At 41.9% G+C, this 19,003-nt stretch overlaps 1 protein-coding gene across 1 annotated transcript in view; it reads left to right on the forward strand.

Moving 5' to 3' along the window:
• Positions 1 to 7,760: 7,760 nt before the first annotated feature.
• LOC124620084 (lachesin-like) overlaps positions 7,761 to 19,003 on the forward strand; it is a 342,172-nt gene continuing 330,929 nt past the window's right edge. The window contains exon 1 of the mRNA XM_047146751.1: positions 7,761 to 7,938. Within this exon, the coding sequence (XP_047002707.1) occupies positions 7,761 to 7,938 (178 nt within the window). The remainder of the gene's footprint in view (positions 7,939 to 19,003) is intronic.

The following is a 19,003-nucleotide window of genomic DNA, read 5'->3' on the forward strand; positions in this document are numbered from 1 at the left end:
CGCTTGGGTGCCTGCACAGTGCGGAGCTCCGAGCTTCCCTTTTCGTTTAGCTTTTGTTTTCAGTTTAACGTGTAAGACTCGTCTTCGCAACAAGTAGGCGTTAGCTTGCTATTTAGAAGTACACATTCCAGGACGTTAAGGAAATTTGATGAGTCGTTATTAAAATTGTAATGAAATAAAATTTGCATTTTGGTGCGCAGCCTACGAACGCATCAGCCAATTACATTCATCGACTGCAATCCTGGCGGTGTTTCCGAAGAGAAATGCGCCATCTGCTGCTGGTACCTCACACCACCAATTACGTCGCATGCATAATGCTGCACCCTCTACTGTTCTGCGGAAACGCTCTGGTAGCTGGATATGATGGCTACTAAATCCAAAATACCACACACTGTCGTATTTACATACATTTCAGTGTATTTATCTAATGAGTAGAAATCCGGTAAGACAAGAACGATTAGGAATTGTACAAGATAAGTGATAATGTGGCGAAAACTTGAAAACTAAAAAGCGAGTATTCGCAGAAAATAAAAGCCTGGGAATCGGGTTCCTGAAAGGTCCAGTCACTGCCGAACAAGCAGGTACCGATAGGCAAACTGTCGTACACTCTGGGTCAACATGCATCAAAGTCAGATTCAGTTTGGATTTGTGTTACCTCTAGGACTACGTTCGACGTATCGAACAAAAGAGTCCGTTTAGGGATGTCTGTTGCGGTTGCTTGTCTATAGAGAAAGAATCAAAACAAGGTGGAAGGTGATTATTAGGGACCATTTCGTGACTGGATAAGACGCAAGAGGTTTAATGTGAAGAAACACGACATAGGGTGTAAATTCTCTCTTCAGGAGATGATGATAGAAATTGTCGCTTGCACTTGTACAGAAAAGGATAATATTAAAAATGCTTGGTTTTCTGCAGTGAAACAAAACATGGACTTGAAGAAAACTGTGTCAATGAGAGTGTATGTGAACTAAGACGTATACCCTTAGAGGAAGCTACAGGTGAGTGCTTAAAGGTACGGAAAAATGACGGTGCCCTTTATCCGTCCACCACGTAATAAGGAAAAGAATAAATCATTACCATTTGTTTGCCACTGAACTAACGTCAATAAAGTATAAGGCTGAGTTGTTCAATATTAATTTCAGTGTCTGAACACAAACAGTAACAAGTTAGAAAACATAACTGAAAAAATATATCGCTGTGAAGGTGGATAAGAATTTGTTGTAACTGCAGGAGAGAGAAACTCTGTAGGTATTTATACCGACAAAATCGAAACTTAACATGGTTTATAAATAGGACGATGTTTTTTCTTTTCCGTCCGAAGACTGATTTGATGCGGCTCTCCACGCAAGTCTATCCTGTGCAAACCTCATCGCCTATGAGTAAACACTGCAACGTAGATCCATTCCACTGTGCTTACACAGCCTCTACAAGCTTTATCCCTTGCAACTCCTTCCAGTACCAAATAGACGATTCTTTGATGCCTCAAGATGCATCCTGCCAAACGATCCTTTCTTTTAGTCAAGTTGTGCCACAAATTTCTTTTTACCCGCTTCATTTAACTACTTTCTCATCACTTATTCCATCTACCTATCTAATCTCTTCTTGTCAGAACTGATTATCGTTCATATTGCACATCCGTATCCTCCTACACTCCGTATAAATATCTTCAGAAAAGATACCCTGTCACTTAAATTTATACTCGACGAAAACAAATTTATCTTTTTAAGAAACGCTTTTCTTGGTATGGGAATTCTGCATTTTATGTCCTCTGTACTTGGCCTATCGTCTGTTATTTTACTGCACAAAGAGCATCACTTACATGTTACTTTTAGTTTAATTCCTAACCTAATTACCTCATTATTGTCTTATTTAATTCGACTACTTCCCATTATCTTTGTTTTACTTTTGTGCGATGTACAGGGGTCTTCTTTAAGAATGCTTTATAGTCCGTCACCTTTAGCAAACGCTTTCCCATCCGTCCTAAGCGTCCTGAAAGTCCACTGTCAGATGTTTCTTTATAAAACATGTACTACTTTTCTTATTGATATTAGGGTTAAAGGCTAGTACTAGTACGTATGTGCACCATTCCTTTTTTTAATTATTACTCAGACTCCGTGCGGAAAGGACTCCGAAGACCCAACGGTGTCGACCGACCGCCGTGTAATCCTCAGCCATTAGGCGGCACACTGGATGCGGATATGGAGGGACATGTTGCGAGCACGCCGCTCTTCCAGCAGTTGTCAGTTTTCTTGACAAGAACAGCTACTTTGCAATCAAACAGCTCCGCAAATGGCCTAACCCGCCTGCCAGCAGCGCTCAGAACACGCAGACGGTAACCCTGATTAGTAATCAAAACGTCCTCGGTCCCGGGTTCGAAACCCGCCAGCGCGTAAGTTTTAATTAATAATCAGCATTGGTGGCCGAAGTCTTCCGTCATAAGAAGTCAATCTCATTCTTCCAACGGCCTCGTCAAACAGGGCGGAGGAGCGGACAGAAGTTCAGGGCACTCTCGTATCCTTGGGGTGGGAAACTGCACCTATACTGCCCCTAAAAACGGAGGAATAAGCAATGATCAACGTCATGAGGATGCAGAAGGCAATGGAAACATCTGCATTAAAGACACATAACCGTATTCGCAGGACATGTGGCCTGTAATTGAAAAAGTGTCATGATGGCCTCTCCATTCGCAAAAGACCCCGGAATAGTTCCCCATTCGGATCTCCGGAAGTAGGCTGATAAGGGGGAGGTGATCATGAGGAAAAGATAGGAAAATCAACGAAAGGATAACGTTCTACGAGTACATGCAAGCAATGTCATAAACTTGAAAGTTGTAGGGAAGCTAGAAAATCTAAAAATGGAAATGGTAATTCTCAATCTAGATATAGCAAGGGTCAGGAAAATGAAATGGAAAGCAGACAAGACTTTTTGATCAAATGAGTATAGTGTAATAACAACAGCAGATAAAAAGGTATAATGGGAGTAGGATTTGTTATGAATAGAGAGGTAGAGCAAAGAGTGTGTTACAGTGAACAGTTCAGTGATAACGTTTTCTTATCAAAATCGACTACGAACCACCACCGACAACGATAGTTCAGGTACAAATGCCGACGTCGCAATCTGAAGGTGAAGAGTTAAAGAAAGTATACGGGGATATGGGAAGAGTAATACAATTTGCCGAGGGAGATGAAAATCTAGTTGTAGGGGGGACTGGAATGCAGTTATAGAGGAAGGAGTAGACAAATAGGTCACAGGAGAATATAGGAAAAGAATAATTGAGTTCTGTAATAAATTTCAGCAAGTAACAGAGAATACTCTGTTCAAGAATCGCAAGAGGAGGAGGTATTTCCGGCCGGAGTGGCCGAGCGGTTCTAGGCGCTACGGTCGCAGGTTCGAATCCTGCCTCGGGCATGGATGTGTGTGATGTCCTTAGGTTAGTTAGGTTTAAGTAGTTCTAAGTTCTCGGGGACTGATGACCTCAGAAGTGCTCAGAGCGATTTGAATCATTTCAGGAGGTATTCTTAGAAAAGACCTGGTGATACGGGAAGATTTCAATTATATTACATCATGGTCAGACAGAGACTCCGAAATCACATACTGGACTATAAGGTATACTTAGGAGCAGATAGAGACTCAGGTCACAATTTACTAGTGATGAAGACTAAGTTGAAGTTTAAGAGACTAGTTAGGAAGAATTAATGTGCAAAGAATTTGGATACTCAAGTACTAAGGAGTGAAAAGATTTGCTTGACGTTCTGTAGGGCTATAGATACAGGAATAACGGATAGCTCAGTAGGCGATACAGTTGAAGAGGATTGGACATCTCTAAAAAGGGCAGTCACAGAAGTTGTAAAGAAAAACATAGGTACAAAGAAAGTAACTGCGAGGAAACCTTGGGTAACGGAAGATCGATGAAAGAAGGAAGTACAAAAATGTTCAGGGAAATTCAGGAATACAGAAATACAAGTCGCTGAGGAATGAAAGAAGTAGGAAGTGCAGGTAAGCTAAGACGAAATGGCTGCATGAAAAATGTGAAGACATCGAAAAAGAAATGATTGTAGGAAGGACTGACTCAGCATATAGGAAAGTCAAAACAACCTTCGGTGATATTAGAAGCAAAGGTTGGTAGCATTACGAGTGCAACGGGAAATCCACTGTTAAATGCAGCGGAGAGAGGGAATGGGTGGAAAGAGTAAACTGAAGGCCTCTATTAGGTGGAAGATTTATCTGACGTGATGGAAGAAAACACAGGAATCGATCTAGAAGAAATGGAGGATCCAGTATCAGCATCAGAATTTAGGAGGGGTTTGGAGGACCTAAGGTCAAATAAGACAGAAGGGATAGATAACATGCCATCAGAATTTCAATAATCATTGGGGAAAGTGGCAACAAATCGACTATTCAAATTGCTGTATAGAATGTATGAGTCTGACGACATATCATCTGTCTTTCGGAAAAACATTATCCACACAATTCGGAAGACTGCAAGAGCCGACAAGTATGAGAATTACCGCACAATCAGCTTAACAGCTCGTGCATCCAAATTGCTGACAAGAATAATATACAGAAGAATGGAAAAGAAAATTGAGGATCTGCTAGATGACGATCAGTTTGGCTTTAGAAAAGGAAAGGCACGAAGAGGAAATTCTGACGTTGCGGCTGGTAATAGAATCAAGACTAAAGAAAAATCAAGAGACGTTCATAGGATTTGTCGACTTGGAAAAAGCTTTCGACAATGTAAAATGGCGCAAGATGTTAGAAATCCTTAGAAAAATTGGGGTATGCTATAGGGAGACAAGGGTAATATTCAACATGTACAAGAGCCAAGAGGGAATAATAAGAACGAAGTGCACGGATTAAATAGAGTGTAAGATAGGGATGTCGTCTTTCCCCCTTGTTGTTCAATCTGTACATGAAAGAAGTGTTGATGGAAATAAAAGGAAGGTTCAGGAGTGGAGTTAAATTTCAACGTGAAAGGCTATCAATGATACGATTCGTTGATGACATTGCTATACTGAGTGAAAGTGAGGAATTGTGACATGATATGATAAATGGAACGAACAATCTAATAAGTGCAGAATATGGACTGAGAGTAAATAGACGAATGGCGAAAGTAATGAGAAGTATCAGAAACGAGAACAATGAGAAACTTAATATCAAGACTGAAGACGACGGAGCAGATGAAGTTAAGGAAATCTGCTAACTAAGCAGCAAAATAACCAACCAAGAACGGAGCAAGGAGGACATTACAAGCAGTCTAGCACTGCAAAAAGGGCATTCCTGGCCAAAAGAAGTCTACTAGTATCAAACACAGGCCTTAATTTGAGAAAGAAATTTCTGAGAATGTACGCTTGGAGCATAGCATTGTGCGGTAGTGAAACATGGACTGAGTAAAACCCGAAACAGAAGAGAATAGTAGCATTTGAGAGGTTGTGATGCAGAAGAGTTTTAATAATCCGGTGGACTTGTGAGTTATGAAGTTTTTCTCCGTAGAATCTGTGAGGAAAGGATTATATGCGAAACATTGACAAGTAGAAGTGACAGGATGGAAGGACATCTGCTAAGATATAGGTTATAACGTCCATGGTACTACAGGGAGCCATATAGCGTAGAAACTGTAGAGGAAAACAGAGGTTTTGATACATCCTGCAAATAACGCAGGATGAAGGTTGTAGTTACTACTCTGAGGTGGGAGGGTTGGTACAGGAGAGGAAATCGTGCCGGACCGCGTCAAACCAGACAGAAGACTGATAACTCCGAAGAAAGAATGGGGAGTGTAGAAAGTAAAATGTGGATTGTAAGTTCTCTATAAAAGATTTATATATATATATATATATATATATATATATATATATATATATATATATATATATTCAGTTTTCCCACGAACAAAATAAATTTTTATACAAAATTTACAATCCAGATTTTACCTTCCACACTTACCCTTCTTTTTTTTTCTGAGCTATCAGAAGTTGCGGCACTTCTGCTTGCTCGTGGGGGCCCTACGCGATATTAGGCAAGTGTGCCTGTTTATTTATATATATATAATGTTACAAAAAGGTACGGCTAAACTTTCAGGAAACATTCGTCACACACAAATAAAGAAAAGATGTTATGTGTACATGTGTCCGGAAACGTTTAATTTCCATGTTGGAGCTCATTTTAGTTTCGTCCACCTACGCTCAATGGAGCACGTTATCATGATTTCATACGGGATACTCTACCTGTGCTGCTAGAACATGTGCCTGTACAAATACGACACAACATGTGGTTCATGCACGATGGAGCTCCTGCACATTTTAGTCGAAGTGTTCATACGCTTATCAACAACGGATTCGGTGACCGATGGATTGGTAGAGGCGGACCAATTCCATGGCCTCCACGCTTTCCTGACTTCAACCCTTTTGATTTTCATTTATGGGGGCATTTGAAAGCTCTTGCCTACGCAAGCCCGGTACCAAATCTAGATACTCTTCGTGCTCGTATTGTGGACGGCAGTGATAAAATACGCCATTCTCCAGGGCTGCATCAGCGCATCAGGGATTCCATGCGACGGAGGGCGGATGCATGTATCCTCGCTAACGGAACATTTCCTGTAACAAAGTGTTTGAAATCACGCTGGTACCTTCTGTTGCTGTGTGTTTCCATTCCATGATTAATTTGATTTGAAGAGAAGTAATAAAATGAGCTCTAATATGGAAAGTAAGCGTTTCCGGACGCATGTCCACATAACATATTTTCTTTCTTTTTGTGTGAGGGATGTTTCCTTCCAGTGTCACCACGTCTGCGCGAACTTCTCACAGTTTTGGCTCCATTATACTACAGATAGACGCAACACTGCGTTTGGTCTTTACATCGCCATAAATTCACGGTGAATCTGTGTAGAATTTAGACGGGTTGTCCTTAAGAATCGTAGTTCAGCTTCGGAGCACGTTTTCAGTTACGAGGTCATTTCATTCGTACCGTGTAATACACTAATTATCGGCATAACAGAGGTACTGTGTATGCAGGGAATTCAAATCATGTTCTCGCTTCTGATAACGGCAATTCTTGCCGTTTGATGGTCCTTATAGCGTGGAACGACATGTCTGACTTACTCTTTCAAGCCCCCTCGTACTCTTCTGCTGCCTGCTTCAAATATCTCTCATAGAGCTCATAAATGTAAGAGAGATTAGGACATGCAGCGAGGCAAACAGGCAGTCATTTGTCTTTCAGTCAATATGCGAAGGGAACAGGCCACAAAATCTCAAGTACGTTACGAAGTACCATGCACCATTACCTTTAGCGTGACATGTAGTTTCTATGTAGTTTTGTATTGGTGGTAACAATTCCAAACCCATGTCATTATTTTCCCATTTATATATGTCAGCGAATCACTCTAAAAGTTCCTAGTGAAAAGAGCTGTGTCCAAAACCAAATATTACTCAGAACAACTTGACAAATACCTTCATTACTATGCGAATGCGGCAATGAAACAAAAACGAAAGCCTCCAGTTTGCCACATGAAGACATTTCCATCCTGCCCTCGTACAACTGGTCCAAGGTACTGTAATCGCACGTCGTATCTCTGCCATGTCAGACGATGGTGATCACCGAGATACCAGTAATTTCCTCCCTCCGCTCGCTAGGTGCGGTCAGTAGTGTACGTGTGTGTGTGTGTGTGTGTGTGTGTGTGTGTGTAGCAGAAACATTCCGTAGGAGGAGGTGGCGGCGCGGCGCGGCGGTCCGTCTGCTTGTTCCCGCGGCCATACATCATGTCCGCGATGGCAACAATATTTCACCGGGCGCTGACCGCTCCTGACAGCCTCTGCGGCCGAGGCGAGCCACGCAAGGCAGCACCACGCGTCCCTGGGAGCCCAGACGCCGCCACCGGCTCCCACAACATCCAGTCGCCCCGGTACTGGATGCACGCTGAACTCCACCCAGCGTACTGCAACGCCAGTATCTAGAGCATCGCACAGTGAACCATAAATCATGTCTTACACCATCAACACTTCTACATGTGACCTACATCGTTTGCACATTTACGTACCCTGGGTGCGTTGGACCCATTATGTTAAATGGAAACAAGTATTTTTTCGATATTATCATGCATGAATATTTTATTTAATGGTTTATCAATATAAGAGACAGGTGAGATCATTTTTGATAGTTATACTAACAAGGGAACCTCCCCATCGCACCCCCTCAGATTTAGTTATAAGTTGGCACAGTGGATAGGCCTTGAAAAACTGAACAAAGATCAATCGAGAAAGCCCGCATCTCGTGGTCGTGCGGTAGCGTTCTCGCTTCCCACGCCCGGGTTCCCGGGTTCGATTCCCGGCGGGGTCAGGGATTTTCTCTGCCTCGTGATGGCTGGGTGTTGTGTGCTGTCCTTAGGTTAGTCAGGTTTAAGTAGTTCTAAGTTCTAGGGGACTGATGACCATAGATGTTAAGTCCCATAGTGCTCAGAGCCATCAATCGAGAAAACAGGAAGAAGTTGTGTGGAACTATGAAAAAAATAAGCAAAATATACAAACTGATTAGTCCATACGCAAGATAGGCAACATCAATGATACTGGGAGCTCAGGAGCGCCGTGGTCCCGTGGTTAGCGTGAGCAGCAGCGGAACGCGAGATCCTTGGTTCAAGTCTTCGCTCGAGTGAAAAGTTTAATTCTTTATTTTCTGACAATTATTATCTGTCCGTCCGTCCGTCCGATGCGAGGTAACTGCACCGTAGTATGGGGACGTTAAAAACAGATGTTTTGACAGAGCACAGGGAAAACGGTGCGACTGTGAAACTGTTGCATTCATTTGTTGCAGTTTATGTGACAAACTCTTATATTTTCATCACTTTTTTGGGAGTGATTATCACATCCACAAGAAAACCTAAATCGGGCTAGGTAGAAGAATCTTTTTTACCCATTGGCCAAGTGTACAAGTCGACAACATATTCCTGTCATGTGACGCACATGCTGTCACCAGTGTCGTATAGAATATATCTGACGTGTTTTTCTGTGGAGGAATCGGATGTCCTATAACCTTGCGATCAAATGTTTTCGGTTCCCATTGGAGAGACACGTCCTTTCGTCTATTAAACGCACGATTTTGCGGTGCGGTCGTAAAACAAAGACACTAAACTTATTACAGTGAACAGAGATGTCAATGAACGAACGGACAGATCATAACTTTGCGAAAATAAAGAAAGTAAACATTTCACTCGAGGGAAGACTTGAACCAAGGACCTCTAGTTCCGCAGCTGCTCACGCTAACCACGGGACCTTTACTTGTCCTCATTTTGTTCGATATAATTCGCTGCGTTTGGTCGGGGCGGTCGTCACAAGACAACCGTTCAGGTTGATCGTGGATTCATTGACTCCGTTTTTTTATTACAGAGACCACGCAGCCGTCTGACCGAACACGCTGAGCTACCGTGCCGGAAGGACCTCGGCGCTCCTGAGCTCACACTATCCTTGATGTTGCCTATCTTGCGCGTGGACTACTCAGTTTGTCTATTTTGCTTACTTTTTCATAGTTCCACACAACTTCTTCCCGTTTTCTCGATTGATCTGTGTTCAGTTTTTCAAGGCCTATCCACTGTGCCAACTTATAAACTAAATCTGAGGGGGGTACGATGGGGAGGTTCCTTTGTAAGTTATAGAGTATATACTATAACCCTGAATAATTTTGAGTACATTACATTATGAAAACTGAAACAACACTATTCTTTATCACCAACTGTTCACAGTAGATGATTATGAAAATGACAAAGATCAAATTATTAAAACACAAAAAGCATCACATTAGTTTCTGCAGTTTTTGTACATCACAGCACTATGGTCCTGGAACACAACACACCTTATGCAGTTTCAGCAAACTGTTTTTCTGTCCTTTGAAGCAGGACACAGTGAACACCTTCTCTTCTGAAGAACCACTGTACTGTTGCTATTACTACTGCTATTTTGTGTTTGAGTAATAGTAATGAATTTATCCGTATATAGGTACGTGGATTTCTGCAGTGACTGATTAGAAGATCTTCTGATCATAAACAGTTGGATCAACTCCCACAGAAAATGTTCCCTGACTGGAACATCCCAGTTTTAATCTGCTTCAGTAGGAAGCAAACTTCCGCAGACGGTGAACATCTCTTCTCTAATTACATCATGTCAGTTTATTTTCCTTGGTACCCGAATTCTTCTTGCTGCCAGGTTTGTGCATCTCACAGTTTCAGTCATAGTGCCTAGAGGAATAAATATATCCCATGGCATCTTTTAAACTTTAAGTGATTATACCCCATGTTGATCCTAGTCTAAATATCACCAATTTTAGTGCAGGCATTTGATCTTGGACTGCAGGAAAGGGACTTTTATACCATAGTATGCCATTTCGAGCAATATATACATAAGCAAATTCATTGCTTATCACCTACAATCATTATCATCATCACCATTGTCATCAGTACTATGTTCTTCATCCAAAAAACTATGTGCCGCTTCCTGAGGAACAACTTCATAGTTTTGATCATATGCAGTACTTACATCCGACAGGAAATCGTTATCTTCAGCTACCCTATGAGTAACAACTGGTTCAGAACTTGGATTTGAAAAACTATGCTGCCTTAAATATAGGAAAAGAAGATTTCCAGTTAGTGGGGGATGTATTTTAAGTCTTTCCTACAGCAATGATAAGTTAAAATCCTCTCTGTGGCTGTATGACCCATGGTACGTATTCTAGGGTTGAAAGGTCCATTAGCAGTAACACCTTTAGTTGGGTTGTTATCGCCAGCTGCTAATATATGAACAAATCAGCGATTCTAGATCACAGAACAAATAAAAGTGTCACAAGGGATTCAGTCAGATCTTTAAATACTGTCTGATCAAAAACATCCGGATATCTGTTAGCGCACATTAATATGGGATGTGTCTGCCCATCACTCGTGTGATGGCTTGAACTCTGCTATCGACTCTTTAAGTGAGGTGTCAGAATGTCTGCAGAGGAATGAAAACCCTGTCTGCCCTTCACTTCTCTGACGGCTTGAACTCTGCTGGCGACTCCTTCAGTTCAGTGTCAGAATGTCTGCTGAGGAATGGCAACCCTGTCTGCCCTTTACTTCTGTGATGGCTTGAACTCTGCTCGCAACCCTTTCAGTGAGGTGTCAGAATGTCTACAGAGGAATGGAAACCCTGTCTGCCCTTCACTTCTCTGACGGCTTGAACTCTGGTGGCATACCCTTTCAGTGAGGTGTCAGAATGTCTGCAGAGGAATGGCAATCCTGCCTACCCTTCACTTCTGTGATGGCTTGAACTCTTCTAGAGGTCTTTCAATGAAGTGTCAGAATGTCTGCAGATGAATGGTAACCCAGTCTGCATTGGAATGGCAACCTTGTCTGTCCATGACTTTTGTGACAGCTTCAAATCTGCTGGCGGCTCACTGAGTAAGGTTTCGGAATGTGTGTGGAGAAATGGCAACTCATTCTCCCTCAAGGTATGGATAATGGACGCTCGATTCTGAGGTAGATGTTCTCAGTCATTCTGAATTTGCTGCATTGGATCTGCCTGGGACTGTGTGCAGGCCTGTACATTTCAGAGAATTGTCCACAAACCATTGTCTCCCTGATGCTGCTTTATGACATCCTGTATGATCATACTGATACTAACATCCATCGTTTTATGTGGAATAAGGAACAACACTCTAACCATTAAAAACACCCCCATTCCATAACACCAACTCTTCCATACTTCACTCCTTCACTATTGATAATACACACGGTGACAGATAAACGTTCCCCAGGTATCTGCCAAACCAAAACCTCCCATCGGATTACCACAGGGCATAACGCGTATCAACACTTTAAGTCAATCGTTTCCAGCCATCTGTCACTGTACCCCTGCTGCTAACTACATACCCATGTTCACTGCTCTAGCTAGACTGGTTGTAGCACTTAGCGATCCTTTCCACTGACTTCGTGAATCTTTCACTGTCAGCGCCCATATTATTATTTCTTCCCCCAGAACATTAGTTCCAACACCAAATTTTATCTTCGTTTCCTTTAACTGCCTCCTCAGCATACATCGGAGACAGGCTACAGTAGTGTCACACTCCCTTCTCAACCACTTATTCCCTTTCATGCCTTTGACTCTTGTAATTACCATCTGGTTTCTGTACATGTTGTAAGCACCCTTTCGTTTCCTGTATCTTACGGATGTTAAATTCATAATCTCTACGAGATTATTCTGGTTAACATGTTCAAAAGTTTCTCCAAGTCTACAAATGCAATAAATGTAGGTTTGCCTTTCTTTAACCTGCCTTCTAAGAAATGTCATAGGGTCAGTTTTTCTCGCCTGTTCCTACATTTCCCTGCAATCCCAACTGATCTAACAGGCGATCAGAGTCCACCGGTTTTACCATTCTTCTGTTAACTATTTGTGTTACTATTTCTTCAACCATGATACATTAAACCGATAGGTCATTGATGCTCACACATCTAAGCACCTGATGGTGTTGTAATTATTATATACTTCTAGAACTCTGAGGATATTTTATCTTCCGGAGTAGTTTTCTCATGGATGTCACTCTCAAGGCTGTCACTAGTTCTGACGGAATGTTGTCTACTTCATGGCCTTGTTTCGACTTATGTGTTTCAGTGCTGTGTCAAATTATTATCGCGTTATCACTTCTCCCATCTCACCTTCATCCTCTTTCCTTTCTATTTTAATGCCTTGAAGTTCATGTTCCTTGTATAGAGCCCCTATATACTCCTTCCATCTTTCAGCTTCCTCTTAATTGCTTAGTACTGGTTTCCATGTGAGCTATTGACATTCATAAAACCGATACAGCTGTCTCTCTCTTCTCGAAAGGCCTCATCAGTTTTCCTGTTGCCGTAACCTAACCTAACCTAGCCATTCTTACTTAGCCGTTGTGCACCTCCTGTAAACTCATTCTTTAGGCGTTTATATTGCCTTTCACCTGCTTCATGTGCTGAAATTTAAAATTTTTCTTCTTTCGTCAGTTAAAGTCAGCATCTTCTCCGATATCCGATGATTGCAAATAGCACTTGTCTTTTTACCTATTTCACTTCTGCTGTCTTCATTTCATCTCTCAAAGCTATCTATTCGTCTTCTACTGTAATCCTTCCCACTGTTGTAGTTAATCGTAGCTTAACGGTTCCTCTGAAGCTCTCAACACCCTATCGTTCTGTCAACTAAACCAAGTGTAAACTCCGTAATTTCCTAAGTTTGGCAGTTGTGACCTATAGTTCAGAAATAATAAATTTACTGGCCATGAGAAGTCTACTGATATCAAACCTAGGCCTTAATATGAGGATGAAATCCCTAAGAATGTACTTTTCGAGTACACCATTTTATAGTAGCGGAACATGGATTGCTAAAAAACTGAAACAGAACAGAATCGAACCATTTGAGACGTGGTGCTTCAGATGAATGTTGAAAATTAGGTGAACTGATGAGATATGGAATGAAGAAGTGCTCTGCAGAATCGGGGAGGAAATTAATGAGTGAAAAACACTGACAAGAAGAAAGGGAGTAAATCCCTTTGTATTAGAGAGAAACGTAGAGGGTAGGAACTGCAATAAATCCAGCAAATAACTGAGGACGTATGTTGCAAGTACTACTCTGAAAAGAAAAAGTAGGCACAGCAGAGGAATTCATGGCGGGTCGTATCAAACCAGTCAGAGATCGGTGACTCAAAATAAATTATCAGAGTCCACATCTACCTCTTGAAATGTCTTACAACATAAAAACTGGTTCTGATGTCTTTTCCTAACAATAATGTAATAAATTTGAAACTTTCCGGTTTCTCCAGGTTTATTCCACGTTTACAACCTTCTTTTATGATTCTGAAACTGTTAGCGAAGTTTCTATTATTATGCTCTCTGTAAAATTCATCCCTGCGGCCTCCTCTTTCAATCCATTCCATCATTTCACATTCACCTACAACTTTTTCTTTTCTTGCTCTTCCTACTATCGAATTACAGTCCCCTGACACAATTAAATTTTTGTCTCCCCTAGCTATTTGAATAATTTCTTTTACCTTGTCGTACATTTCTTCTGCCCTTTCATCATCTGTGGAGCTAGCTGGCACATACACTTCTACTACATTATGAGTGTGGGCTTACTTTCTATCTTGGCTACGATGATGCGGTGACTCTGCTGTTCACAGTAGCTTCCCGCTTTCCTATTTCCTGATTCATTATTTAACCTACTCCTGCTTCAGTCCTGTTTGAACTTGTATTTATAACTCAGCTTGTTTCCTACCATGGAACTGCGGTAATCTCCACCTATCTTGGACATAAATTCATTTCCTTTTTCAAATTTTTCAACCCACTTCCCCGTTGAGGGTCTAATAATCCACGCTCCGAGCGGTAGAGTGGCTCCTGATGACGACATCGTCCTGAGTAGTCCCCGCACGGAGATGCGAATGAGTGACCATCTTACCTCCGAAATATTTTACGCAACAGGATAATGTCATAGTATAGCAGAGCCGCATGGACTCGGGAAGAATTACGGGTGTTGTTTTCCCTTGCTCTGAGCCGTCCACAGTAGCGGCACAACAAGAGGTTACATGCTCAGATCAGACGGTTTCCTGCTGCAACTATTGAAAACGCTGCTGCCTCTTCAGGAACCAGGCGTTTTTCTGTCCCCTCAACAGATATCGCTCCATTATAGTTGATCATACGCTATATCTAATTGTATCTCTGAGGCACGCATGCCACGCCACTTACGGCCGTGTCATATTGTCTATTGTCTTCGTCAGCACCGAACAGTATGTCATCTTTTATGACTGTTATTATAGTTTTTACATGATCCTCTATTTGGGACGTCTTATAACTGGTTTCTTCCTATCCCGATCTCAAAATAGTTTCCTTTTCCTATATGCAGCTTACACCGTTCGTTAGCGTTTGTCTCACTAATGTTGCTGTAATATTTCTATTACAACTTTTTTAATTGTGCTGGAAATATTGAGTGGTGTGATTCAAGGTAAACAGTTATTGACGTACAATAATGTTTGCTGTAAAGTAATGACGAGTTTTATAATGTATTATGTATAAGCTACGATTATAACATTTATGGTAGGAGTAATTGTTCGCATTGAAATCATGTGAGAAATCATATTCATCATACGCCCATGACTTCAGCCATCTGGTAGCCGAACATGTTTACCTTGTAATGTGCCACACGGCAGGTTCAAATGGCTCTGAGCACTATGGGACTTAACATCTGGGGTCATCTGTCCCCTAGAACATAGAACTACTTAAGCCTAACGAACCTAAGGACATCACCCACATCCAAGCCCGAGGCAGGATTCGAACCAGCGACCATAGCGGTCGCACGGTTCCAGACTGAAGCGCGTAGAACCGCACGGCAGGGCCAGTTTGATGTTGTGTAAGACGCTAACTTTCAGTAGGTAACATGTATCCATAAAGAATGTAACTCAACCTGCGTGTCACCACAATTACTCTAAACACTGTATTTTATGAAGCTCTGTTTCATTCTTTCTATCGTCAGTTCTTTGTAGCAAAGTCCTACCTGGCGACGCTGTTAAAGCGAAATGCCTAATAATGTGTGCAACATAAGAATTAGCGAGCAGGACAAGAGCAGCCTATACCAATGAGAAATACTGATTGCCACTTTCCCACTAAAGTCTTCCCCCCTCCCCCCTCCCCTTCCCCCCAAGTCCTAGTCGACCTCACCGGCCTCAGGTCCTCAGTACACTCTTAAATGTTAACTATTTGCTGTCCAATTACATTTGTAACCTGAATGAGCAAAGTACTGAAAGTGTTTCTCCCTACACGCCCTAATTCTCATAGACGTTCGGGAGGTATGAACTTTTGAAAGTTCCCTTTTGCTTCTTGTATCCTTCTTGTTTCGTCCTTCATGTGTTCTTTTTTTTCCAAGGCAGCAGAACCTCTTGTCTTCGTCTACTATAGCCTCCGCATATTTTTTTGCTAAGTTTATCGCTAATCGCACTTTGCTCCTCCTCATTACCATGGTTTTTGTTAATTTAGCATTATTTTTCTACTAGGCTCAGCATTCGATTCAACAGATGCTACATGTCTACCTCATTTTCGTTGTGGATAGAAATGGGAATCTTTCCGGTGATATTTTTCATCCTGAATTTAGTCACAGTTTTGAAGATTTCCATTATCTCCGCTGTTGCGGAACAGTAGTGGAAAAAAATAACTACGTTCTTACCGTAAGGTCTCTAGAACCCAAGCGCTACTCGCTTGGGCTCCCAATCTGTTTGCTCCATGTTGTACAATACACATATAGTAAGCCCATATTATTAGTTTTTTCGTAAAGCTTATACCTATTTTTCTGAGAATTTGAGAACACATCCAATGATAGCACATTGACCCCCCTCCACCCACACCCCTCCCCACCTCATGCATGGATGGCGGGGAGCAATTTTGAAAGCTTTGTTTTTTTACAGACTACGATTCTACGGCACAATGTGCATACGTTTTGACTCAAGCATTTTCTTCATGTCGTCAGAGAGGGCGCTGTAATCGGAGGAATAGAAATTGATACAGAATCGTAATCTTCGACATGCTACTCAATGGCCGTTGAATATCCAGTGCCATGTGGGACACCACTTCAATGCTGCGAGGATAGGACAGGCCAGTATTTCGTAACTTCTAACTGGAAACCCCAATCGCAAGTTGTGTTCCTCCAACATATAGAACAGTGGACTACCCGACGCACCACTGTGGCCGTGGCTCGAGGCGAACGATGCTCCACTTTACCAAATGTTCAAACGTAGTACCGCTAATTTCATGACACTTAGTGTTCCGATTTTCACATGACTGTACACAGGGCAGAATCATATCTGCGGGAAAGTCAGCACAGGCGTTTCTGATGCGGTCTACCATGTCCTCACGGCCTTTTTGCACTTGCTGGTACACCTCACCTTTTAAATATCCACACAGAAAGAAGTCCGGCGAAGTTAAATCCGACGACCTAGCCGGCCAATTAATAGGGCCACCTCTGCCGGTCCACAGACTGGTGCAAACATCTACATCTACATCTACATCCATGCTCCGCAAACCAACTGACGGTGTGTGGCGGAGGGTACCTTGAGTAACTCTATCGGTTCTCCCTTCTATTTCAGCCCCGTATTGTTCGTGGAAAGAAGGATTGCCGGTATGCCTCTGTGTGGGCACTAATCTCCCAGATTTTTTCGTCATGGTATCTTCGCGAGATCTACGTAGGAGGGAGCAATATACTGCTTGACTCCTCGGTGAAGGTATGTTCTTGAAACTTCAACAAAAGCCCGTACCGAGCTACCGAGCGTCTCTCCTGCAGAGTCTTCCACTGGAGTTTATCTATCATCTCCGTAACGTTTTCGCTATCACTAAATGATCCTGTAACGAAGCGCGCTGCTCTCCGTTGTATCTTCTCTCTCTCTTCTATCAACCTTGTCTGGTACGGATCCCACACTGCTGAGCAGTATTCAAGCAGTGGGCGAACAAGCGTACTGTAACCGACTACCTTTGTTTTCGGATTGCATTTCCTTAGCATTCTTCCAATGAATCTCAGTCTGGCATTTGCTTTACCGACGATCAACTTTATATGATCATTCCATTTTAAATCACTCCTAATGGTTACTCCCAGATAATTTATGGAATTAACTGCTTCCACTTGCTGACCTGCTATATTACAGCTAAATAATATGGGATCTTTCTTTCTATGTATTCCCAGCACATCACACTTGTCAACTTTGAGATTCAATTGCCATTCCCTGCACCATGCGTCAATTCGCAGCAGAACGTCCTGCATTTCAGTACAATTTTCCATTGTTACGACCACTCGATATACCACAGCATCATCCGCACAAAGTCTCAGTGAACTTCCGATGTCATCCACAAGGTCATTTATGTATATTGTGAATATACACCTCCCGTGCTTCAGTTGCATAATGCGCTGGACAACCGTCATAAAGAAATCACATACGTTGTCGAGCGTCTAGTGCTACTCCTACAATAATACAGCTACTTCCTGTTGTAAAACAGTGCTGTCGGAAAAATACGGACCTACGAGTGTTTTCTCTATGATAACACACCACACGTTAACCGGCCAAGGACATTGATGGTCAACTTCCCGTACTCAGAAGGGATTGTCTAAACTCCAGTAACGTATGCTGTGCCGGGCAACGCTACCTTGTTTTGTGAATATAGATTCATCGGAAAATAGTACCTCGACAAAGAACGTGGGGATCGTTCGCAATTTTTGACGTGCCTATTAACAAAAAACTGATATACGGGACATAAAATCCCGTCTGAGGCCTGTGATCATTTTTATGTTAATAATTGACAACCATTGCTGTAAAATCGCAATAAAATCATGAGATGTTCATTTGACTCTTTTATTAGAAGATGTTACGCTTTTCGGGGTTACACCCATCTTCAGTCATCACAAACTTCAACTCGTTCCTAACCAACCAGACGTACAACCTTGACAACTGAAAGAAAGTGTCATTTAACGTATGTGTGCAGCACAAGCAGTCTTGTCAAGGCTGTACGCCTGGTTGGTTAGGAAGGAGTTGAAGTTGTAACCTCCCCACAAAATTCATTGACATTTAGTGTAACCTCAAAACAGAAAAATTCCTAAACTTCTCAACAGTAAAAAATTATAATTATGTCGTTCACATTGAGGGTAACATGCCAACAAAAAATAAATTCAGTAACCTGGTAATAATACAATGTAACTAACCTCTCAATTAAATTGTCGCTCACTTATAACTTTTCAATATTTGACTGAATTTAACCTGGAAAATTATGGACGTCAGCAGTGCTGCGTCATGGCACTGAAAGATCATTCTGAATACAAAAGAAAAATTCTTACCTGAATGAAGTAGCCAGACATCGCATATACAACTGCTGTTACAAGAAATTTTTCTGGCACAGCCCTGTGCAATGCTGGATGAAGGTTTGTCATTTATGAAAAGAAACAACTGATTTTTCTTTTGCAATAATCGGGATGATGATGGATTGGAGAAATTAGTAAATTCT

The sequence above is a fragment of the Schistocerca americana genome, chromosome 6, assembly GCF_021461395.2.
Source record: "Schistocerca americana isolate TAMUIC-IGC-003095 chromosome 6, iqSchAmer2.1, whole genome shotgun sequence".
NCBI classification, from domain to species: Eukaryota; Metazoa; Arthropoda; class Insecta; order Orthoptera; family Acrididae; genus Schistocerca; species Schistocerca americana.